The 27,167-nt window shown below is 34.3% G+C and overlaps 1 protein-coding gene across 1 annotated transcript in view; it reads right to left on the reverse strand.

Annotated features, from left to right (window-relative positions):
- Positions 1-3,010: 3,010 nt before the first annotated feature.
- LOC115221038 overlaps positions 3,011-27,167 on the reverse strand; it is a 62,842-nt gene continuing 38,685 nt past the window's right edge. Inside the window, exons 8-13 of the mRNA XM_029791253.2 lie at positions 25,247-25,305; positions 20,884-20,953; positions 16,401-16,459; positions 12,041-12,110; positions 7,560-7,618; positions 3,011-3,166 (exon numbers count right to left, since the gene is read on the reverse strand). Coding sequence (XP_029647113.2) covers positions 3,088-3,166; positions 7,560-7,618; positions 12,041-12,110; positions 16,401-16,459; positions 20,884-20,953; positions 25,247-25,305 — 396 coding nt within the window. The 3' untranslated portion in view covers positions 3,011-3,087. The remainder of the gene's footprint in view (positions 3,167-7,559; positions 7,619-12,040; positions 12,111-16,400; positions 16,460-20,883; positions 20,954-25,246; positions 25,306-27,167) is intronic.

Consider the following 27,167-nt stretch of genomic DNA (forward strand, 5'->3'; position numbering starts at 1 on the left):
CGTTAACTGGAGTGTGGGGTTCGAGTAGACGTCATTCCACCTTTTCATTTATCATTATTATTCTTTTCATTCGATTTAATTTTCCTCCACTTTTGTGTTTTGTTTGGCCTTATGCTGTCCCCTCTGGGTTTCAACTCTATATGGTTAATAAAAAAATTTCAGTCGGCGAGGTACGCCTTTGTGTTGCGGTTGGTTATTTATTGGTGAAGGTTTGTTGTTTGAAGTCGTTCTATTGCCGTTGTTTCCCTCGGGACTACCTCGTGTTTGAAAACTTAGTGTCTTTTGACACACTGTTCGCCTGAACAGGCTTGGTTTTCCTCTTGTTCCTCTGTTGTGGGCGAAATTTTTGCGTTTTGTATGGGAATTGTGCCCGCACAAAATGACTAGTGATTTGTATGACGTGTCGGACCTCATACAGAATGTCAACTCGGAGTACGAAAGCGACTCGGAAAAAAGTGTGGATGATTATGTGGCAGCGGTCAGTAGGCGGCAAAGAAGATAGAATATCAAGACGGAGGCCGTGGAAACATTTTAACCAATTCTGCGGGGAGAAGTAACAAGCGTGAGGTTGACTACTCCACCCCATGAAACGAGAAAAAGAACGATAATTTAACGCTATCTCTTAAAACAAAGAGAATAGAGATAGCGTCTATCGAAGAAATGGAAAATGTTTTAAAGCCTATTATGTTCAATTTACAATATATGAAAAGAGGCAAGAAATTAGGTAGCGTGGAGGTACAGTTCATACCAGAATACGACACTAGGGGTGATTCTGCGATCACCCTGTAGACGAAAAGCTGGCTCTTTTGCCGTCATACTTTGGCAAAAGAAACATAGAAGTCGCAATAGAAAGATATTCACCTGAAATTAGACCGGCGTGTATAAATATAAGATCTTTTCGGTTTGAACGGCAGTTTTTAACATAATTTCTACGTAACTAAAGACTTTTAAACTTCGTATACTGGTAGAATGTGTTTATAAAACATCTTTTTCTCTTGGCTTTATTGAGAAAATTCTATAGTTTGTAAGATATTTGTTGTTTTTTTCTTCAATTTCTGCAATTTCAACCTATCACTGACGTCCATTGAGGTAAACAACATTCTGTGCCGTATGAATATGTCCCTCGTTTAAGAAACAGATTGGGTTTATTTACATTTGTGAAGAAAAAAAGATACCCTTCCCCCACCCCTAACCCTAACCCTAACTAACCCTAAAATAGATTGAAATGCAATAGATCGGTACTAGGGTCATAATTATGGGTTACAATTTCATATGACACCGCTAGAAAAACTGCAGTTCAAACCGAAAAGATCCAAAATATATGTATAAAAAATATAAATAGAATACATTTTTTTACATATTTATAGAGATATTGGTTTATAAATTTATTGCTTATATATATTTTTTTCTGTATTCTACCCTCCACCCTGAATTTTTCTTGTGCGTATTTTGTGTATATGGAATCCTTTGTGCGCGCGTGTGGATGTGTGGGTGTGTACATGCAGGCGAGTATTGCGCATATAGACGTGTTGTACTCATTGCTTTTTACACATTTTCCTGTGTAAAAGATAAAGAGAGAGAGAGGGAGAGAGAGAGAGAGAGAGAGAGAGAATTGAAGGCGTTCGAGTCAAAAAGAAAGAGTACAGTTTGAAATTATATATATATTTATATATATATACACACACACACACACACACATATATATACATATATATATACATATTGATAAAAATGATAAGACAGCAAAGGAATGAAAGAGACCTCGATATTATGTAAATAGAGGAGTGCCCCAGCATGGCCACAGCTCATGAGCTGAAACTAGATGAAATAAAATAAATTAAAAAAAATGTAATATGTGGCAATTATTCGGTAGCTGTGAGAAAACTCCGAGTTTCAGATGCCGAGGTGGAAATCCACGCCGCCATCACTTCAGTTATCCGCCATCGAAAAAAATGCTATGAAAAACGACCGTTATACAAAGGGAAATTACTGTGTGAGTGACCGCTAGTAAGACAAAAGAGCTATTTGAATGACCTCTAAGTGAGGGGAGGGAGTAAAAGTAAGAGGGTAAAAAGGTTCATAGTATTCGCGTAAGCGTGCATGTTCATACCTACACATGCGTGCCCGCACACCAACGTGCATGCGCCTAAAAGTATTATACACTCATCCACCCTCACTTGAAACATACACAACCTCACCCGCACCATTCGCCAAATATATATATATATATATTTATATACAACCCCCCCCCCCACGCGCGCGCACAAAAAAGTTCATACCCACGTCTATATGCACCTACAGACATGGAAAACAGGGCTAAAGGCTATATATATATATATATATATATATGTGTGTGTGTGTGTGTGTGTGTGTGTGTGTTTGTGTGTCTGTGGAGGCGCAATGGCCCAGTGGTTAGGGCAGCAGACTCGCGGTCGTAGGATCGCGGTTTCGATTCCCAGATCGGGCGTTGTGAGTGTTTATTGAGCGAAAACACCGGCAGCGGGTGGTGGCGATCCCGGCTGTACGATTTCGCCGCAACTTTCTTCTGTTGGCCTGCTCGCTTAGCCAGCGGGGTGGCGTCATTTGAAGGCTAAATCAATGCGAAGCGCATCGTGACCAGCGATGTGTAGCAACATCTGATAGCCTGGTCGGTCACGTGATTACGTGATATATATATATATATATAAATATATATATATATATAAATATATATATATATAAATATATATATATATATATATATATATATATATATAAGTTCTAATTTACTCTAATTATGCAAAAAAGTCAGTAGCTGGTTCAACCATTGCGTAATATAGTAGTTATCACTACTAATAAAGAAAATTTATTTTGCTCTATGATTATGTAAAATAGTAAACTAATCTATCACTAGGAGAAATAGAACGCTGTTCCACATATGTGAAAAATAATAATCAGCTGTACATTGGTATACTGGAAAATGTATTAAGATATTCATAAGCAAAATTTATAAGGTTGCTGTTAATACGGAGTCTTTGATGAATTTCCAAAACACTCATTGGTCATAATTTGTGCAAACAGAAGTAATAGAGAAATAAATGAAAAACATTAAATTACTTGGGATTCTTCGTCACCATAACTGTCTTCTTCAGCCAATGATTCTAAATTCCTCTCAGAAGATAGTGATCTACAAAAAATGAACCAAGGAGGAAGTTTAAGATTAGTGAAAGTTGTTTGTCATATGGAGTGTAGTTAACATTCTGGACATTTGAACTTCATCTAAAAGTTGAGAAAAGGAGAAAAGTGATATTGTTGCATGGGTTGGGAGCAAGAAACAATGGAATATTATTGAAAGACTAATATAGGAGGTGATGAGAAGGATGACCAAGAGGGAGTTAAGGTCAGAATGAGTCAGAGGTTAGAGGTATGGTCAGGGTCTGGTGAGCAAAGGCGGAGAGGAAAGCTAAGAACATATGAGGAGACGGTAGATAGATTCAGTGAGGATTATGAATAAATTTATGGAGTAATATCTATGTATATTTAGACCTGTTGTGAAATTAGGAATACATTTCAATAAGTAGCTTTGAACAATTTTATTTCAAAAGAGAGGTCAGCAAATCTTGACGAAGTGCTCAGACAGTAAAACTCGTCAGTTTGATTTTTATTACAAGCTGCTGAAAATATACTTCATAGACTTCATTTCACATCAAAAGGTACATTTACGCATAAAGTCTGGGGTGTAAATACTCATGTAATTAATATCAAGTCATCAAATTTCTACAATTTTCAAATGGCATTTAACTGGTACAATTTTGATTGTGTTTTGATATATAGCCTTCTGCCATTTATCTCGGTTTTGTGGGATGTGTAGGTGTGTGAGATCTGATGAACTGTAAAAGACAGTTAATCTGCTTAATTAAATTCACATCTCTAGAAAAACTTCTGTTTCAATGTATGATTTCTTACATAAAATAAGACCTCAAGTTTCAAGAATTACCATAAGGTATTTTGTTTGACCGTTTTATAATTCTGCTAATCCACTACATTTTCTTCAAATGTATATTAAGACACAAACAAACAGTAACATTAGAAGAGATAAACTGATAGGTTAAACATTTCTGACTTGACTGTATGTATTTGGTGGAGATACTTAGCGTTTATGGGGCAAATTTCAAAGCTACACTAAATACACGGTGGTAACACACTTTACATTGTTATTAGTTTGCACGGATTTACTTGAGCATCGCTTTTGTTGGAACCAAAATGTTTTCGCTTTTCCCTTTATATCTACAGGAAACCCCTTTGTAGTTTCCGATTCAATGTTTCCTTTTCCTTACCGTTATAACGTCATTTCATTTCTTCAATACAAAAGGTTCTGACTAATGCTTAAGTAAGAATTAATATCATATATTTATAAATATCTGATAAATATTTTCGAGACAAAATAATAATTTCAAATGTCCAGAAAATTGATTTTTTTAGAACTGAAAATATATTATCAAATCTAGTTCAAAATGGTTAAAGTCGTCAACAGAAACTATGAAAGAGTGAAGTATAAAAGAAAAAACAGAAGCAAAGAAACAATCAAAGCCAGTGAAATTGCTGGATCTCTTGTAACTTTAAAACAAACATCACAACTACATGGTTACATTACATCAACAAAGGAAAATACTTTACTTCAAATAGAATATAAAATCCAATATCACCATAATACCTATACCATATATATATATATATATATATATATATATATATATATATATATATATATATATTGTTGTATTTCGGAATGGTCATTTTGACAGTTTAGCCGATAAAAACACATGCACTATATATTTGGTGTTACTTTGCTACAGTGTTATTTATTTTTTACATTAATCTTAATCTTATTTCGGTCAGAGTTCTTTCGTCACACAAAAGTGACCGCATCAGTGGTCCTTTGCTTTCTTCTTTCTTATTTGTGTGTCTCTCCTTACTAACCGTCAGCCATTTTGCTTTTCTATTGTATGTGTCTATGTGTATTCATTTGTGCATGCTTATATCTCTATGTGCGTCTATGTTTAATTAGTGTGTGTGTGTGAATGCCTGTAATATTTGTATCTTCTGTTTATATACGTTCGTGTAATTTGTTTTTGTTTTTGTTTATTCTTATTTTGCTCATGTATTTACATCCACTTATTATTATTTTCATTACGTATGCTTCTATGTATGTATGTATGTATAACAACAATACTGCTACTACTAATGATAATAATGATAATAAAACATTTTAAAACATTTAAAAATTAAAAAAAAATCTTTTAAATTTAAGAAAAAATTATATAGTTATTTATTTCTATTTGTTTATTTATCTGTGTATTTTATTTATTATGTTTTCGGCTTTGTTTATATTGTAACCAGTTTATGGGGATCCTCTACTGTCATATGTTGTGGTGTGTGCTAGTGTTCCATTCCAGTTTCCTATTCAGGGTATGTTTATCTTCTATTATGTGTGTAGCTTCCGTAATTTGACTCATTGTTGCATCTGTTCTATGCGTGGACAAGATTTTAACTTCTATGTTGTTGATTGATCCCCCGTGTTCATGCTCGGCATGTTGGTACAGAATTGATGAGCTTTTAGCGTCCTTAAGTTCTCTCCAATGTCTATTTACCCGCTCTTCTATGCTTCGTGCCGTTTCCCCTACGTATGTCGTTGTCTTGTTACTGCTCATCCCTCTATACATCTTATACTATAGACTACTATTATCTTGGCTTGAATATTTTAAGTTTTATAATTATTAATTTTTATCAATATTAATTATTTACTATTATTCATTTTCATTTTAATTAAATTTCATATTTTAACATTTTTGTATACTTTCTTATATTATTATCTTTTAGGCGGCGAACTGGCAGAATCGTTAGCGCGTCGCTTCGTTCGGAGTTCAAATTCCACCGAGTCGACTTTGCTTTTCATCCTTTTGAGGGTCGATAAATTAAGTACCAGTAAAAACACTGGAGTCGGTGTAACCGACTAGTCTCTTCCCCACAAACTCGAGACCTTGTGCCTACAGTAGAAAGGATTATCATCATCACCTTATTTTATTATTATTATTATTTTTATTAAATAAAAATATTAACACACACATACACACACACAAATAACAAAGCATAATTCATCTACTTTGTCTGTTGGAGTATCTCAACCGATCAGCATGTAACTTCCTTTCGGCTTTCGAAACCGCAACTCCAAATCACCATACAATAACCTATCACTAGACCAATGAAATTTTACCTCCGATCAGAACTGGACCCTCAAGAAAATAAACAGACTGACTCGGTAAGAGAATCAAACAACAGGAACGTTTCATGACCATTCCCCACAGGCAAGACAACCAGGCAGAATGTTAAACTTGGTCTCCAGAAAGAATAAGAATAAGAATTATAACGAATCAAAAATTATATTTTTTCACAGAAAAGATTATAGATACACTGATTCTAAAACAGTCCGTTACAGGCGAAAAACCCTCTACGCGACGGTAAAAGGAATCACATGCAAGATGAAAGAAACTGTAACAAAATCCCTTTTGCTTACTCTCTTCTTTCTTTATTTGTTTCTCTCTTAACTCAGTATGATTGAACTTTTGGCGTTCCACATCTTTTATATACTTCGCCCATCATTTTCTGATATTACTGAATTTTGTGAACATTTAATCATTTGAACATATTGTTCCCCATTTTTTACATACTTGACCGATCATTTTTGATACTATTGAATTTTGCGAACATTTAATCATTTAAATATGTTTTCTACTTCGCAAACAAAATAGGGCCTTGGGACCGAGGAGAGGAGGTAACGCTTAGAAAATGTCTTGAAGGATGGTGAACATAGCGACAGAAAATTTGCGACTATTCAGCTACGGGACCAGTGTAAGAAGGGAAGAAAAAGGGGTACTGACAGTTGGTCACGCGACAGCAGCCGGCAGAGGAGAAAGACTGCAGGGTGAGAGAACGACAGAGAAAAATAGGGAAGGGGTGAAGAGAAAGAAGAAAGGCTGGGAATACAAGAGAGAGAAGGGGTAAGTAGAAAGTCTATAATAAATAAATACACACACACACATATGTGTATATCTATATATATTGAGTATGTTTTAAAATGTGTGGTCTATTTACGGAGTGCTCATAGAGAGCCTATGCGAAAAAATACAGAGTAGAGAAAATTTAAAACGCAAGTCTTAGGAAGTCAAACAGATTCCCGAACGCATAAATGAGAAATTTCAATCGAGATAGTTGAATGATATATATTTATACACATCAACATAAATCATACATGTATAGGCGTGAAAATGCCCCAAGGTTATAAAGAATGAAATCAAATATACATAGAAATATAGAAGAAATATAAAACATATGTAAAAATACTTATCAAATTACATATAAATAAATTTACATGTAACGAGTTATGCGTGATAAATATAGGAGGTGCAAAATGGATGAGAGATTGGTACATTCTGTAAGGATCAGATATCGAGATATGTAGGTATTTAGTGGGTCTTTCGATATGACAAAGAAAGTTTATCTGGAAATGTCTGTCTACTTACAAATCATCAAAAAATGTCGATGACAAAGGCGATCGAATTTGTGTTTCTGTTGTTTCAGGCTAGAGAAAAGAGGAAAAACAACGTTAATTGTTGAAAGAAACGTTTGGGTTAGTATTTCTAGGTATAGAAAACAAGTTTTAAGTAAAATATATGTTTGAAGGAGGAGGTATATAAGTAACAGTAGTAAGCAAGAGACAAAGAATAACCACATCTAAAAGTCTAACAACTACACACGGATATAGACACAGAAAAATCCATTTACAGAAAAAAGATAAACAGTTTTATTTTCAATTTAGTTTTAGAGATGTCAACATGGTTAGCCTCATTGAATTCAAATAAAGATCTGAAATCGTATTTACAACTATTTTATTTTTATGAAGTCCAGTATTTATGATATCAGTGCAGATCCTTTTAATATCTTACTAATTTAGGCATTATTAAATAAAATCTTTAGGAAAATATCCTCAGATGCAATATAAAACACAATATTATATATATATATATATATATATATATATATATATATATATATATATATATATATCAATGAAATATAAAGTTCACATCCTGAAATCATCAAAAGTCTCCCAAAAGCCTAAAATTCAAAGATGGAAAACAGTAAAGACATTGAATAGTTCTATAAGTTATAAAAAGTTGTTTTTTTAAAAATTATGATGAATATATAAATATCATTTAAAGTAAGTTTATTTAAGTGTGTACATATTAATTCTACATTTTCCCAATTGAAAAAATTTTACACAATATTTTTAATGAAATTTGTACAACTTTTGCAAGGATTGTGCAGTCTAAACAGGAACTAACTTATCTTTCTCAATTCACCCATGATTGCAGGTGTCTTGCACAAATACTATCCACTTATGAACGTAATCCGAACACTTCCTTGCTACACTAGGGTATTAGTTCCAGTGACAATAACATCTATATTCCCAGAAGATCAACATAGGAATCAACAAAGCGAACCTGACTGGAGTACAGCATATATATATATATATATATATATATATATATATATATATATATATATATCTTTGGTTTGTTAAGAAAACTCTAGTGGTTTTTAACCTTTAAATTCAGATACACATATCTCGGCTCAGACATCGTCTTATTTTTTGAAGCATTTCTCACTCAAGAAGTTGACGAAATGCTTGAAAAAGTGGTAGTCGGTAGGCGACAGGTCTAGTGAGTACGGCGGATGAGGCAGAGTCTTGTAGCCCAATTCATTCAACTTCTGCAGGGTCAGTTGTGCGACGTGCGGCCGAGCGTTGTCGTGGAGAAGAATTGGTCCTTTTCTATTGAACAATGATGGCTATTGTTGTCGGAGTTTCTTATGCATTTCATCCATTTACTGACAGAACTTCTCCGCCGTAATGGTTTTGGATCCAAAAAGCTGTGATGGATGAGTCCGGCCGCAGACCACCAAACAGTCACTAAGACCTTCTTTTCGTGCAACTTTGGCTTCGGGAAGTGCCTTAGAGCTTCGTCGTTGTCCAACCACTGAGATGAGCATCGCCGGTCGTCGTAAAGATTCCACTTTTCATCGTAAGTCACAATCCGGTCGAGAAATGTGTTGTTTTTGTTGCGTAAAAGAAGGGTAGACGACACTTCAAAACAGCGTTTTCTTTCTTTTTTGGTTGTCGTTCAATTCGTGCGGCACCCATTTCTCGAGTATTTTTGTTTTTCCAATCTCTTTCAAGTGGTTGGAAATTGTCGTTTACGTTACGTCTAATTCAGAAGCAAGCTCTTGAGCAGATGTGTGTGGATTGGTTTTCACTAAGGCTCTTAGTTGATCGTTGTCAACATCCGATGGCTGACCACTACGCTTATCATCTTCAAGACTCTCATCACTGCTACGAAATCTCTTGAACCACCATTGTGCTGTACGTTGATTAGTGGTTCCTGTGGGGCCAAACACATCGTTGATATCGCGAGTTGTTTCAGCAGCTTTTCGGCCTAACTTGAACTGCAATAAGAAACTTATGCGAATTTGCTTTTTGTTCATGTTGTATTCAACGTTCCAGAAAAAATGCCTTAATTATTCAAAAAGAAAAAGAGTAACACGATTAGATAGAGCGAAAAACAGGCTTTAAAATGTTATGTAAAGTCAAAGAAATTTATCGAAAATTCATTTGAAAATACATCATTTCCTAACAACCTAACATGTATATATATATATATATATATATATATATATATATATACACACACGTATATTACATTCACTTTCCATGTAGCACTGCAACACAATCCCGTTTTCTTTGCTGGACCAGTTCTACTCCCTGCTCTATAATTTGCTGTTGCTGTATCAAGATAACAGCTGTGATCAATCTGCATCTTTACTGAACCAATGCCGAGCGAGAGGCCTTCTCTTAAGGACCCAACCTCATTTTTTTCTGTCACATCCAGACTTTCTACGCGAACTCCTGTCGCATAAACTGAGTTAAGATTTCTTTCCCCACCATCGTCATCACCATTATTTTTCAACAACTGATTGCTTCAAGTAACTTTCTATTGGCTGGTTTTGCTATGGGTCATTCTTTACAGCGTTTACTTTTTCGCAGAACACCGCCCATGGAATGTGTTGACATTTCTTTCGTATTTATAATAATTGTTGATGTATAAACGAGAGTCCACGAAGAAACAGTAATGCGCATTCTCTTCCCGTTTGGCAATTCTTTGCCCCTACATTTTACTCTTTTCTCCCGCTTCAAAGTAAGCACCGCAAAATTCGAGATACATATTTCCGTCACTATATCCTTGTTGCACATTTGCACAGTCTCAACACCAGCCTTTCCTTTTCAGACTCTGCTGTTTGCGAAAAGTTTTAAATCAGCCGTGAAGAGGTGTTTGAGACGAGGTCCATTCTTTCTCAGCTTGTAGTGCCCATTGATTTTGCATAGCGCTACAGAAAGTTCAAACCAATATTCTACACGCTATTACTTATAGTTTAATCTAAAACTATTTTCACTCATACACACACACACACACACACACACACACACACACACACACACTAGTTAGAATGTACTCTTGATGCGTAAAAAAATTAACGTATTCCTTCTTAAATATGGTAAATGTGATCAACCTAAGAGACAGAAAGTTGAAGCAGAAAGAAACCACAAGCTAGCAGCATATCTAAGTATTCAGGAAATATTCAGTATGTGAACTAATAAGAGTTTGGGAAGTGAGATGGGGTGGGCACCCGCAGTGACTTAGTATTATAAATAATGACAAGAAGGAAAGCATTGGTATAAGGAAGGAGTTAGAGTCATCAAAAGACCGATAGAAAAGGATGTCAGTAGAATTCTCTGACGAAATTAGAGAGGAGGCGAGGAACAAGACAAAAGTCACATCAGATTACAAAGGGCAGTATGGCTATAGATAAGGAGTAATGAAGTGCATCATATTTTAGGGATACTAAACCACAGGGAACCAGACGTGACTTGAGATGTGTCATTGGGGAGGTTGGAAGGTGGAGAGTCAACCTATAATATGCGTTTAAACAAATGAGATGGCGGCGTCAATTTCCATCTCGGCATCTGAAACTCGGAGTTTTATCACGGCTACTGAATAATTGTCACATATGATATTTACAGATAAATTCCTCTATTTAAATAACATCAAGGTCACTTTCATTGTTTTGCAGTTTTACCATTTTTATCAATATCTCTCTCTCTCTCTCTCTCTCTCTCTCTCTCTATATATATATATATATATATATATATATATATGAGTGTGTGTGTGTGTGTGTGTGTGTGTGTGTGTTTGTGTGTGTGTGTGTGTTTGTGTGTGGAGGCGCAATGGCCCAGTGGTTAGGGCAGTGGACTCGCGGTCGTAGGATCGTGGTTTCGATTCCAAGATCGGGCATTGTGAGTGTTTATTGAGCGAAAGCACCTATAGCTCCACGAGACTCCGGCAGCGGGTGGTGGCGATTCCTGCTGTACTCTTTCGCCGCAACTTTCTTCTGTTGGTCTGCTCGCTTAGCCAGCGGGGTGGTGTTATCTGAAGGCTAAATCAATGCGAAGCGCATTGTGACCAGCGATGTGTAGCAACATCTGATAGCCTGGTCGGTCACGTGATCACGTGAGAAAAAAATATATAAGTTCTAATTTACCCTAATTATACAAAAAAGCCAGTAGCTGGTTCAACCATTGCGTAATATAGTAGTTATCACTACTAATAAAGAAAATTTATTTTGCTCTATGATTATGTAAAATAGTAAACTAATCTATCACTACGAGAAATAGAACGCTGCTTCACATATGTGAAAAATAATAATCAGCTGTACATTGGTATACTGGAAAATGTACATTGGTATACTGGAAAATGTATTAAGATATTCATAAGCAAAATTTATAAGGTTGCTGTTAATACGGAGTCTTTGATGAAATTCCAAAACACTCATTGGTCATAAGTTGTGCAAACAGAAGTAATAGAGAAATAAATGAAAAACATTAAATTACTTGGGATTCTTGGTCACCATAACTGTCTACTTCAGACAATGATTCTAAATTCCTCTCAGAAGATAGTGATCTACAAAAAATGAACCAAGGAGGAAGTTTAAGATTAGTGAAAGTTGTTTGTCATATGGAGTGTAGTTAACATTCTGGACATTTGAACTTCATCTAAAAGTTAAGAAAAGGAGGAAAGTGATATTATTGCATGGGTTGGGAGAAATAAACAATGGAATATTATTGAAAGACTAATATAGGAGGTGATGAGAAGGATGACCAAGAGGGAGTTAAGGTCAGAATGAGTCAGAAGTTAGAGGAATGGTCAGGGTCTGGTGAGCAAAGGCGGAGAGGAAAGCTAAGAACATATGAGGAGAAGGTAGAAAGAGTCAGTGAGGATTATGAATAAATTTATGGAGTAATATCTATGTGTATTTAGACCTGTTATGAAATTAGGAATACATTTCAATAAGTAGCTTTGAACAATTTTATTTCAAAAGAGAGGTCAGCAAATACTCATGTAATTAATATCAAGTCATCAAATTTCTACAATTTTGAAATGGCATTTAATTGGTACAATTTTGATTGTGTTTTGATATATAGCCTTCTGCCATTTATCTCGGTTTTGTGGGATGTGTAGGTGTGTGAGATCTGATGAACTGTAAAAGACAGTATATCTGCTTAATTTAATTCACATCTCTAGAAAAACGTCTGCTCCAATGTATGATTTCTTACATAAAATAAGACCTCAAATTTCAACAATTACCATAAGGTATTTTGTTTGACCGTTTTATAATTCTGCTAATCCACTACATTTTCTTCAAATGTATATTAAGACACAAACAAACGGTAATATTAGAAGAGATAAACTGATAGGCTAAACATTTCTGACTTGACTGTATGTATTTAGTGGAGATACTTAGCGTTTATGGGGCAAATTTCAAAGCTACACTAAATACACGGTGGTAACACACTTTACATTGTTCTTAGTTTGCACGGATTTACTTGAGCATTGCTTTTGTTGGAACCAAAATGTTTTCGCTTTTCCCTTTATATCTACAGGAAACCCCTTTGTAGTTTCCGATTCAATGTTTCCTTTTCCTTACCGTTATAACGTCATTTCATTTCTTCAATACAAAAGGTTCTGACTAATGCTTAAGTAAGAATTAATATCATATATTTATAAATATCTGATAAATATTTTCGAGACTAAATAATAATTTCAAATGTCCAGAAAATTGATTTTTTTAGAACTGAAAGTATATTATCAAATCTAGTTCAAAATGGTTAAAGTCGTCAACAGAAACTATGAAAGAGTGAAGTATAAAAGAAAAAACAGAAACAAGGAAACAATCAGAGTCAGTGAAATTGCTGGATCTCTTGTAACTTTAAAACAAACATCACAACTACATGGTTACATTACATCAACAAAGGAAAATACTTTACTTCATAGAATATAAAATCCAATATCACCATAATACCTATACCAATATATATATATATATATATATATATATATATATATATATATATATATATATATATATATATGTATATATATATTGTATTTCGGAATGGTCATTTTGACAGTTTAGCCAATAAAAACACACGCACTATATATTTTGTGTTACTTTGCTTCAGTGTTATTTATTTTTTACATTAAACTTAATCTTATTTCGGTCAGAGTTCTTTCGTCACACAAACGTGACCGCATCAGTGGTCCTTTGCATTCTTCTTTTTTATTTGTGTGTCTCTCCTTACTAACCGTCAGCCATTTTGCTTTTGTATTGTATGTGTCTATGTGTATTCATTTGCGCATGCTTATATCTCTATGTGCGTCCATGTTTAATTAGTGTGTGTGTGTGTGAATACCTGTAATATTTGTATCTTCTGTTTATATACGTTCGTGTAATTTGTTTTTGTTTTTGTTTATTCTTATTTTGTTCATGTATTTACATCCACTTATTATTATTATCATTACGTATGCTTGTATGTATGTATGTATGTATGTATGTATAACAACAATACTACTACTAATAATAATAATAATAATGATAATAAAACATTTTAAAACATTTAAAAATTTTAAAAAAATCTTTTAAATTTAAGAAAAAATTATATAGTTATTTATTTCTATTTGTTTATTTATCTGTGTATTTTATCTATTATGTTTTCGGCTTTGTTTATATTGTAACCAGTTTATGGGGATCCTCTACTGTCATATGTTGTGGTGTGTGCTATTGTTCCATTCCAGTTTCCTATTCAGGCTAGGTTTATCTTCTATTATGTGTGTAGCTTCCGTAATTTGTCAGATTGTTGTATCTGTTCTATGCGTGGACAAGATTTTAACTTCTATGTTGTTGATTGATCCCCGTGTTCATTATCGGCATGTTGGTACAGAATCGATGAGCTCTTAGCTTCCTTAAGTTCTCTCCAATGTCCATTTACCCGCTCTACTATGCTTCGTGCCGTTTCCCCTACGTATGTCGTTGTCTTGTTACTGCTCATCCCTCTATACATCTTATACTATAGACTACTTTTATCTTAGCTTGAATATTTTAAGTTTTATAATTATTAATTTTTATCAATATTAAGTATTTACTATTATTCATTTTCATTTTTATTAAATTTCATATTTTAACATTTTTGTATACTTTCTTTTATTATTATCTTTTAGGCGGCGAACTGGCAGAATCGTTAGCGCGTCGCTTCGTTCGGAGTTCAAATTCCACCGAGTCGATTTTGCTTTTCATCCTTTTGAGGGTCGATAAATTAAGTACCAGTAAAAACACTGGAGTCGGTGTAACCGACTAGTCTCTTCCCCACAAACTCGAGACCTTGTACCTACAGTAGAAAGGATTATTATCATCACCTTATTTTACTACTATTACTATTTTTCTTAAATATAAATATTAACACACACACAAATAACAAAGCATATTTCATCTACTTTGTTGGAGTATCTCAACCGATCAGCATGTAACTTCCTTTCGGCTTTCGAAACCGCAACTCCAAATCACCATGCAATAACCTATCACTAGACCAAGGAAATTTTACCTCCGATCAGAAGTGGACTCTCAAGAAAATAAACAGACTGACTCGGTAAGAGAATCATACAACAGGAACGTTTCATGACCATTCCCCACAGGCAAGACAACCAGGCAGAATGTTAAACTTGGTCTCCAGAAAGAATAAGAATAAGAATTATAACGAATCAAAAATTATATTCTTTCACAGAAAAGATTATAGATACACTGATTCCAAAGCAGTCCGTTACAGGCGAAAAACCCTCTACGCGACGGTAAAAGGAATCACATGCAAGATGAAAGAAACTGTAACAAAATCCCTTTTGCTTACTCTCTTCTTTCTTTATTTGTTTCTCTCTTAACTCAGTATGATTGAACTTTTGGCGTTCCACATCTTTTATATACTTCGCCCATCATTTTCTGATATTATTGAATTTTGTGAACATTTAATCATTTAAACATATTGATCCACACTTTTTACATTCTTAACCTATCATTTATGATACTATTGAATTTTGCGAACATTTAATCATTTAAATATGTTTTGTACTTCGCAAACAAAATAGGGCCTTGGGACCGAGGAGAGGAGGTAACGCTTAGAAAATATCTTGAAGGATGGTGAACATAGCGACAGAAAATTTGCGACTGTTCAGCTACGGAACCAGTGTAAGAAGGGAAGAAAAAGGGGTACTGACAGTTGGTCACGCGACAGTAGCAGGCAGAGGAGAAAGACTGCAGGGTGAGAGAACGACAGAGAAAAATAGGGAAGGGATGAAGGGAAAGAAGAAAGGCTGGGAATACAAGAGAGAGAAGGGGTAAGTAGAAAGTCTATAATAAATAAATACACACACACACATATGTGTATATCTATATATATTAAGTATGTAAGTATGTTTTAAAAGTTGTGGGCTAATTACGGAGTGCTCTTAGAGAGCCTATGCGAAAAAATACAGAGTAGAAAAAATTCAAAACGCAAGTCTTAGGAAGTCAAACAGATTCCCGAACGCATAAATGAGAAATTTCAATCGAAGTAGTTGAATGATATATATTTATACACATCAACATAAATCATACATGTACAGGCGTGAAAATGCTCCAAGGTTATAAAGAATGAAATCAAACATACATAGAAATATAGAAGAAATATAAAAATTTATATAAAAATACTTATCAAATTACATATAAATAAATTTACATATAACGAGTTATGCGTGATAAATATAGGAGGTGCAAAATGGATGAGAGATTGGTACATTCTGTAAGGATCAGATATCGAGATATGTAGGTATTTAATGGGTCTTTCGATATGATGAAGAAAGTTTATCTGGAAATGTCTGTCTACTTACAAATCATCAAAAGATGTCGATGTCAAAGGCAATTGAATTTGTGTTTCTGTTGTTTCAGGCTAGAGAATAGAAGAAAAACAACGTTAATTGTTGAAAGAAACGTTTGGGTTAGTATTTCTAGGTATAGAAAACAAGTTTTAAGTAAAATATATGTTTGAAGGAGGAGGTATATAAGTAACAGTAGTAAGCAAGAGGCAAATAATAACCACATCTAAAAGTCTAACAACTACACACGGATATAGACACAGAAAAATCCATTTACAGAAAAAAGATAAACAGTTTTACTTTCAATTTAGTTTTAGAGATGTCAACATGGTTAGCCTCATTGAATTCAAATAAAGATCTGAAATCGTATTTACAACTATTTTATTTTTATGAAGTCCAGTATTTATGATATCAGTGCAGATCCTTTTAATATCTTACTAATTTAGGCATTATTAAATAAAATCTTTAGGAAAATATCCTCAGATGCAATATAAAACACAATTATATATATATATATATATATATATATATATATATATATATATATATATATATATATATATATATATATCAATGAAATATAAAGTTCACATCCTGAAATCATCAAAAGTCTCCCAAAAGCCTAAAATTCAAAGATGGAAAACAGTAAAGACATTGAATAGTTCTATAAGTTATAAAAAGTTGTTTTTTTAAAAATTATGATGAATATATAAATATCATTTAAAGTAAGTTTATTTAAGTGTGTACATATTAATTCTACATTTTCCCAATTGAAAAAATTTTACACAATATTTTTAATGAAATTTGTACAACTTTTGCAAGGATTGTGCAGTCTAAACAGGAACTAACTTATCTTTCTCAATTCACCCATGATTGCAGGTGTCTTGCACAAATACTATCCACTTATGAACGTAATCCGAACACTTCCTTGCTACACTAGGGTATTAGTTCCAGTGACAATAACATCTATATTCCCAGAAGATCAACATAGGAATCAACAAAGCGAACCTGACTGGAGTACAGCATATATATATATATATATATATATATATATATATATCTTTGGTTTGTTAAGAAAACTCTAGTGGTTTTTAACCTTTAAATTCAGATACACATATCTCGGCTCAGACATCGTCTTATTTTTTGAAGCATTTCTCACTCAAGAAGTTGACGAAATGCTTGAAAAAGTGGTAGTCGGTAGGCGACAGGTCTAGTGAGTACGGCGGATGAGGCAGAGTCTTGTAGCCCAATTCATTCAACTTCTGCAGGGTCAGTTGTGCGACGTGCGGCCGAGCGTTGTCGTGGAGAAGAATTGGTCCTTTTCTATTGAACAATGATGGCTATTGTTGTCGGAGTTTCTTATGCATTTCATCCATTTACTGACAGAACTTCTCCGCCGTAATGGTTTTGGATCCAAAAAGCTGTGATGGATGAGTCCGGCCGCAGACCACCAAACAGTCACTAAGACCTTCTTTTCGTGCAACTTTGGCTTCGGGAAGTGCCTTAGAGCTTCGTCGTTGTCCAACCACTGAGATGAGCATCGCCGGTCGTCGTAAAGATTCCACTTTTCATCGTAAGTCACAATCCGGTCGAGAAATGTGTTGTTTTTGTTGCGTAAAAGAAGGGTAGACGACACTTCAAAACAGCGTTTTCTTTCTTTTTTGGTTGTCGTTCAATTCGTGCGGCACCCATTTCTCGAGTATTTTTGTTTTTCCAATCTCTTTCAAGTGGTTGGAAATTGTCGTTTACGTTACGTCTAATTCAGAAGCAAGCTCTTGAGCAGATGTGTGTGGATTGGTTTTCACTAAGGCTCTTAGTTGATCGTTGTCAACATCCGATGGCTGACCACTACGCTTATCATCTTCAAGACTCTCATCACTGCTACGAAATCTCTTGAACCACCATTGTGCTGTACGTTGATTAGTGGTTCCTGTGGGGCCAAACACATCGTTGATATCGCGAGTTGTTTCAGCAGCTTTTCGGCCTAACTTGAACTGCAATAAGAAACTTATGCGAATTTGCTTTTTGTTCATGTTGTATTCAACGTTCCAGAAAAAATGCCTTAATTATTCAAAAAGAAAAAGAGTAACACGATTAGATAGAGCGAAAAACAGGCTTTAAAATGTTATGTAAAGTCAAAGAAATTTATCGAAAATTCATTTGAAAATACATCATTTCCTAACAACCTAACATGTATATATATATATATATATATATATATATATATATACACACACGTATATTACATTCACTTTCCATGTAGCACTGCAACACAATCCCGTTTTCTTTGCTGGACCAGTTCTACTCCCTGCTCTATAATTTGCTGTTGCTGTATCAAGATAACAGCTGTGATCAATCTGCATCTTTACTGAACCAATGCCGAGCGAGAGGCCTTCTCTTAAGGACCCAACCTCATTTTTTTCTGTCACATCCAGACTTTCTACGCGAACTCCTGTCGCATAAACTGAGTTAAGATTTCTTTCCCCACCATCGTCATCACCATTATTTTTCAACAACTGATTGCTTCAAGTAACTTTCTATTGGCTGGTTTTGCTATGGGTCATTCTTTACAGCGTTTACTTTTTCGCAGAACACCGCCCATGGAATGTGTTGACATTTCTTTCGTATTTATAATAATTGTTGATGTATAAACGAGAGTCCACGAAGAAACAGTAATGCGCATTCTCTTCCCGTTTGGCAATTCTTTGCCCCTACATTTTACTCTTTTCTCCCGCTTCAAAGTAAGCACCGCAAAATTCGAGATACATATTTCCGTCACTATATCCTTGTTGCACATTTGCACAGTCTCAACACCAGCCTTTCCTTTTCAGACTCTGCTGTTTGCGAAAAGTTTTAAATCAGCCGTGAAGAGGTGTTTGAGACGAGGTCCATTCTTTCTCAGCTTGTAGTGCCCATTGATTTTGCATAGCGCTACAGAAAGTTCAAACCAATATTCTACACGCTATTACTTATAGTTTAATCTAAAACTATTTTCACTCATACACACACACACACACACACACACACACACACACACACACACTAGTTAGAATGTACTCTTGATGCGTAAAAAAATTAACGTATTCCTTCTTAAATATGGTAAATGTGATCAACCTAAGAGACAGAAAGTTGAAGCAGAAAGAAACCACAAGCTAGCAGCATATCTAAGTATTCAGGAAATATTCAGTATGTGAACTAATAAGAGTTTGGGAAGTGAGATGGGGTGGGCACCCGCAGTGACTTAGTATTATAAATAATGACAAGAAGGAAAGCATTGGTATAAGGAAGGAGTTAGAGTCATCAAAAGACCGATAGAAAAGGATGTCAGTAGAATTCTCTGACGAAATTAGAGAGGAGGCGAGGAACAAGACAAAAGTCACATCAGATTACAAAGGGCAGTATGGCTATAGATAAGGAGTAATGAAGTGCATCATATTTTAGGGATACTAAACCACAGGGAACCAGACGTGACTTGAGATGTGTCATTGGGGAGGTTGGAAGGTGGAGAGTCAACCTATAATATGCGTTTAAACAAATGAGATGGCGGCGTCAATTTCCATCTCGGCATCTGAAACTCGGAGTTTTATCACGGCTACTGAATAATTGTCACATATGATATTTACAGATAAATTCCTCTATTTAAATAACATCAAGGTCACTTTCATTGTTTTGCAGTTTTACCATTTTTATCAATATCTCTCTCTCTCTCTCTCTCTCTCTCTCTCTCTATATATATATATATATATATATATATATATATATATATGAGTGTGTGTGTGTGTGTGTGTGTGTGTGTGTGTTTGTGTGTGTGTGTGTGTTTGTGTGTGGAGGCGCAATGGCCCAGTGGTTAGGGCAGTGGACTCGCGGTCGTAGGATCGTGGTTTCGATTCCAAGATCGGGCATTGTGAGTGTTTATTGAGCGAAAGCACCTATAGCTCCACGAGACTCCGGCAGCGGGTGGTGGCGATTCCTGCTGTACTCTTTCGCCGCAACTTTCTTCTGTTGGTCTGCTCGCTTAGCCAGCGGGGTGGTGTTATCTGAAGGCTAAATCAATGCGAAGCGCATTGTGACCAGCGATGTGTAGCAACATCTGATAGCCTGGTCGGTCACGTGATCACGTGAGAAAAAAATATATAAGTTCTAATTTACCCTAATTATACAAAAAAGCCAGTAGCTGGTTCAACCATTGCGTAATATAGTAGTTATCACTACTAATAAAGAAAATTTATTTTGCTCTATGATTATGTAAAATAGTAAACTAATCTATCACTACGAGAAATAGAACGCTGCTTCACATATGTGAAAAATAATAATCAGCTGTACATTGGTATACTGGAAAATGTACATTGGTATACTGGAAAATGTATTAAGATATTCATAAGCAAAATTTATAAGGTTGCTGTTAATACGGAGTCTTTGATGAAATTCCAAAACACTCATTGGTCATAAGTTGTGCAAACAGAAGTAATAGAGAAATAAATGAAAAACATTAAATTACTTGGGATTCTTGGTCACCATAACTGTCTACTTCAGACAATGATTCTAAATTCCTCTCAGAAGATAGTGATCTACAAAAAATGAACCAAGGAGGAAGTTTAAGATTAGTGAAAGTTGTTTGTCATATGGAGTGTAGTTAACATTCTGGACATTTGAACTTCATCTAAAAGTTAAGAAAAGGAGGAAAGTGATATTATTGCATGGGTTGGGAGAAATAAACAATGGAATATTATTGAAAGACTAATATAGGAGGTGATGAGAAGGATGACCAAGAGGGAGTTAAGGTCAGAATGAGTCAGAAGTTAGAGGAATGGTCAGGGTCTGGTGAGCAAAGGCGGAGAGGAAAGCTAAGAACATATGAGGAGAAGGTAGAAAGAGTCAGTGAGGATTATGAATAAATTTATGGAGTAATATCTATGTGTATTTAGACCTGTTATGAAATTAGGAATACATTTCAATAAGTAGCTTTGAACAATTTTATTTCAAAAGAGAGGTCAGCAAATACTCATGTAATTAATATCAAGTCATCAAATTTCTACAATTTTGAAATGGCATTTAATTGGTACAATTTTGATTGTGTTTTGATATATAGCCTTCTGCCATTTATCTCGGTTTTGTGGGATGTGTAGGTGTGTGAGATCTGATGAACTGTAAAAGACAGTATATCTGCTTAATTTAATTCACATCTCTAGAAAAACGTCTGCTCCAATGTATGATTTCTTACATAAAATAAGACCTCAAATTTCAACAATTACCATAAGGTATTTTGTTTGACCGTTTTATAATTCTGCTAATCCACTACATTTTCTTCAAATGTATATTAAGACACAAACAAACGGTAATATTAGAAGAGATAAACTGATAGGCTAAACATTTCTGACTTGACTGTATGTATTTAGTGGAGATACTTAGCGTTTATGGGGCAAATTTCAAAGCTACACTAAATACACGGTGGTAACACACTTTACATTGTTCTTAGTTTGCACGGATTTACTTGAGCATTGCTTTTGTTGGAACCAAAATGTTTTCGCTTTTCCCTTTATATCTACAGGAAACCCCTTTGTAGTTTCCGATTCAATGTTTCCTTTTCCTTACCGTTATAACGTCATTTCATTTCTTCAATACAAAAGGTTCTGACTAATGCTTAAGTAAGAATTAATATCATATATTTATAAATATCTGATAAATATTTTCGAGACTAAATAATAATTTCAAATGTCCAGAAAATTGATTTTTTTAGAACTGAAAGTATATTATCAAATCTAGTTCAAAATGGTTAAAGTCGTCAACAGAAACTATGAAAGAGTGAAGTATAAAAGAAAAAACAGAAACAAGGAAACAATCAGAGTCAGTGAAATTGCTGGATCTCTTGTAACTTTAAAACAAACATCACAACTACATGGTTACATTACATCAACAAAGGAAAATACTTTACTTCATAGAATATAAAATCCAATATCACCATAATACCTATACCAATATATATATATATATATATATATATATATATATATATATATATATATATATATATATATATATATATATATATATATTGTATTTCGGAATGGTCATTTTGACAGTTTAGCCAATAAAAACACACGCACTATATATTTTGTGTTACTTTGCTTCAGTGTTATTTATTTTTTACATTAAACTTAATCTTATTTCGGTCAGAGTTCTTTCGTCACACAAACGTGACCGCATCAGTGGTCCTTTGCATTCTTCTTTTTTATTTGTGTGTCTCTCCTTACTAACCGTCAGCCATTTTGCTTTTGTATTGTATGTGTCTATGTGTATTCATTTGCGCATGCTTATATCTCTATGTGCGTCCATGTTTAATTAGTGTGTGTGTGTGTGTGAATACCTGTAATATTTGTATCTTCTGTTTATATACGTTCGTGTAATTTGTTTTTGTTTTTGTTTATTCTTATTTTGTTCATGTATTTACATCCACTTATTATTATTATCATTACGTATGCTTGTATGTATGTATGTATGTATGTATGTATAACAACAATACTACTACTAATAATAATAATAATGATAATAAAACATTTTAAAACATTTAAAAATTTTAAAAAAATCTTTTAAATTTAAGAAAAAATTATATAGTTATTTATTTCTATTTGTTTATTTATCTGTGTATTTTATCTATTATGTTTTCGGCTTTGTTTATATTGTAACCAGTTTATGGGGATCCTCTACTGTCATATGTTGTGGTGTGTGCTATTGTTCCATTCCAGTTTCCTATTCAGGCTAGGTTTATCTTCTATTATGTGTGTAGCTTCCGTAATTTGTCAGATTGTTGTATCTGTTCTATGCGTGGACAAGATTTTAACTTCTATGTTGTTGATTGATCCCCGTGTTCATTATCGGCATGTTGGTACAGAATCGATGAGCTCTTAGCTTCCTTAAGTTCTCTCCAATGTCCATTTACCCGCTCTACTATGCTTCGTGCCGTTTCCCCTACGTATGTCGTTGTCTTGTTACTGCTCATCCCTCTATACATCTTATACTATAGACTACTTTTATCTTAGCTTGAATATTTTAAGTTTTATAATTATTAATTTTTATCAATATTAAGTATTTACTATTATTCATTTTCATTTTTATTAAATTTCATATTTTAACATTTTTGTATACTTTCTTTTATTATTATCTTTTAGGCGGCGAACTGGCAGAATCGTTAGCGCGTCGCTTCGTTCGGAGTTCAAATTCCACCGAGTCGATTTTGCTTTTCATCCTTTTGAGGGTCGATAAATTAAGTACCAGTAAAAACACTGGAGTCGGTGTAACCGACTAGTCTCTTCCCCACAAACTCGAGACCTTGTACCTACAGTAGAAAGGATTATTATCATCACCTTATTTTACTACTATTACTATTTTTCTTAAATATAAATATTAACACACACACAAATAACAAAGCATATTTCATCTACTTTGTTGGAGTATCTCAACCGATCAGCATGTAACTTCCTTTCGGCTTTCGAAACCGCAACTCCAAATCACCATGCAATAACCTATCACTAGACCAAGGAAATTTTACCTCCGATCAGAAGTGGACTCTCAAGAAAATAAACAGACTGACTCGGTAAGAGAATCATACAACAGGAACGTTTCATGACCATTCCCCACAGGCAAGACAACCAGGCAGAATGTTAAACTTGGTCTCCAGAAAGAATAAGAATAAGAATTATAACGAATCAAAAATTATATTCTTTCACAGAAAAGATTATAGATACACTGATTCCAAAGCAGTCCGTTACAGGCGAAAAACCCTCTACGCGACGGTAAAAGGAATCACATGCAAGATGAAAGAAACTGTAACAAAATCCCTTTTGCTTACTCTCTTCTTTCTTTATTTGTTTCTCTCTTAACTCAGTATGATTGAACTTTTGGCGTTCCACATCTTTTATATACTTCGCCCATCATTTTCTGATATTATTGAATTTTGTGAACATTTAATCATTTAAACATATTGATCCACACTTTTTACATTCTTAACCTATCATTTATGATACTATTGAATTTTGCGAACATTTAATCATTTAAATATGTTTTGTACTTCGCAAACAAAATAGGGCCTTGGGACCGAGGAGAGGAGGTAACGCTTAGAAAATATCTTGAAGGATGGTGAACATAGCGACAGAAAATTTGCGACTGTTCAGCTACGGAACCAGTGTAAGAAGGGAAGAAAAAGGGGTACTGACAGTTGGTCACGCGACAGTAGCAGGCAGAGGAGAAAGACTGCAGGGTGAGAGAACGACAGAGAAAAATAGGGAAGGGATGAAGGGAAAGAAGAAAGGCTGGGAATACAAGAGAGAGAAGGGGTAAGTAGAAAGTCTATAATAAATAAATACACACACACACATATGTGTATATCTATATATATTAAGTATGTAAGTATGTTTTAAAAGTTGTGGGCTAATTACGGAGTGCTCTTAGAGAGCCTATGCGAAAAAATACAGAGTAGAAAAAATTCAAAACGCAAGTCTTAGGAAGTCAAACAGATTCCCGAACGCATAAATGAGAAATTTCAATCGAAGTAGTTGAATGATATATATTTATACACATCAACATAAATCATACATGTACAGGCGTGAAAATGCTCCAAGGTTATAAAGAATGAAATCAAACATACATAGAAATATAGAAGAAATATAAAAATTTATATAAAAATACTTATCAAATTACATATAAATAAATTTACATATAACGAGTTATGCGTGATAAATATAGGAGGTGCAAAATGGATGAGAGATTGGTACATTCTGTAAGGATCAGATATCGAGATATGTAGGTATTTAATGGGTCTTTCGATATGATGAAGAAAGTTTATCTGGAAATGTCTGTCTACTTACAAATCATCAAAAGATGTCGATGTCAAAGGCAATTGAATTTGTGTTTCTGTTGTTTCAGGCTAGAGAATAGAAGAAAAACAACGTTAATTGTTGAAAGAAACGTTTGGGTTAGTATTTCTAGGTATAGAAAACAAGTTTTAAGTAAAATATATGTTTGAAGGAGGAGGTATATAAGTAACAGTAGTAAGCAAGAGGCAAATAATAACCACATCTAAAAGTCTAACAACTACACACGGATATAGACACAGAAAAATCCATTTACAGAAAAAAGATAAACAGTTTTACTTTCAATTTAGTTTTAGAGATGTCAACATGGTTAGCCTCATTGAATTCAAATAAAGATCTGAAATCGTATTTACAACTATTTTATTTTTATGAAGTCCAGTATTTATGATATCAGTGCAGATCCTTTTAATATCTTACTAATTTAGGCATTATTAAATAAAATCTTTAGGAAAATATCCTCAGATGCAATATAAAACACTATATATATATATATATATATATATATATATATATATATATATATATATATATATATATATATATATATATATATCAATGAAATATAAAGTTCACATCCTGAAATCATCAAAAGTCTCCCAAAAGCCTAAAATTCAAAGATGGAAAACAGTAAAGACATTGAATAGTTCTATAAGTTATAAAAAGTTGTTTTTTTAAAAATTATGATGAATATATAAATATCATTTAAAGTAAGTTTATTTAAGTGTGTACATATTAATTCTACATTTTCCCAATTGAAAAAATTTTACACAATATTTTTAATGAAATTTGTACAACTTTTGCAAGGATTGTGCAGTCTAAACAGGAACTAACTTATCTTTCTCAATTCACCCATGATTGCAGGTGTCTTGCACAAATACTATCCACTTATGAACGTAATCCGAACACTTCCTTGCTACACTAGGGTATTAGTTCCAGTGACAATAACATCTATATTCCCAGAAGATCAACATAGGAATCAACAAAGCGAACCTGACTGGAGTACAGCATATATATATATATATATATATATATATATATATATATATATATCTTTGGTTTGTTAAGAAAACTCTAGTGGTTTTTAACCTTTAAATTCAGATACACATATCTCGGCTCAGACATCGTCTTATTTTTTGAAGCATTTCTCACTCAAGAAGTTGACGAAATGCTTGAAAAAGTGGTAGTCGGTAGGCGACAGGTCTAGTGAGTACGGCGGATGAGGCAGAGTCTTGTAGCCCAATTCATTCAACTTCTGCAGGGTCAGTTGTGCGACGTGCGGCCGAGCGTTGTCGTGGAGAAGAATTGGTCCTTTTCTATTGAACAATGATGGCTATTGTTGTCGGAGTTTCTTATGCATTTCATCCATTTACTGACAGAACTTCTCCGCCGTAATGGTTTTGGATCCAAAAAGCTGTGATGGATGAGTCCGGCCGCAGACCACCAAACAGTCACTAAGACCTTCTTTTCGTGCAACTTTGGCTTCGGGAAGTGCCTTAGAGCTTCGTCGTTGTCCAACCACTGAGATGAGCATCGCCGGTCGTCGTAAAGATTCCACTTTTCATCGTAAGTCACAATCCGGTCGAGAAATGTGTTGTTTTTGTTGCGTAAAAGAAGGGTAGACGACACTTCAAAACAGCGTTTTCTTTCTTTTTTGGTTGTCGTTCAATTCGTGCGGCACCCATTTCTCGAGTATTTTTGTTTTTCCAATCTCTTTCAAGTGGTTGGAAATTGTCGTTTACGTTACGTCTAATTCAGAAGCAAGCTCTTGAGCAGATGTGTGTGGATTGGTTTTCACTAAGGCTCTTAGTTGATCGTTGTCAACATCCGATGGCTGACCACTACGCTTATCATCTTCAAGACTCTCATCACTGCTACGAAATCTCTTGAACCACCATTGTGCTGTACGTTGATTAGT

This window comes from Octopus sinensis, linkage group LG17, assembly GCF_006345805.1.
Source record: "Octopus sinensis linkage group LG17, ASM634580v1, whole genome shotgun sequence".
Taxonomy (NCBI): domain Eukaryota; kingdom Metazoa; phylum Mollusca; class Cephalopoda; order Octopoda; family Octopodidae; genus Octopus; species Octopus sinensis.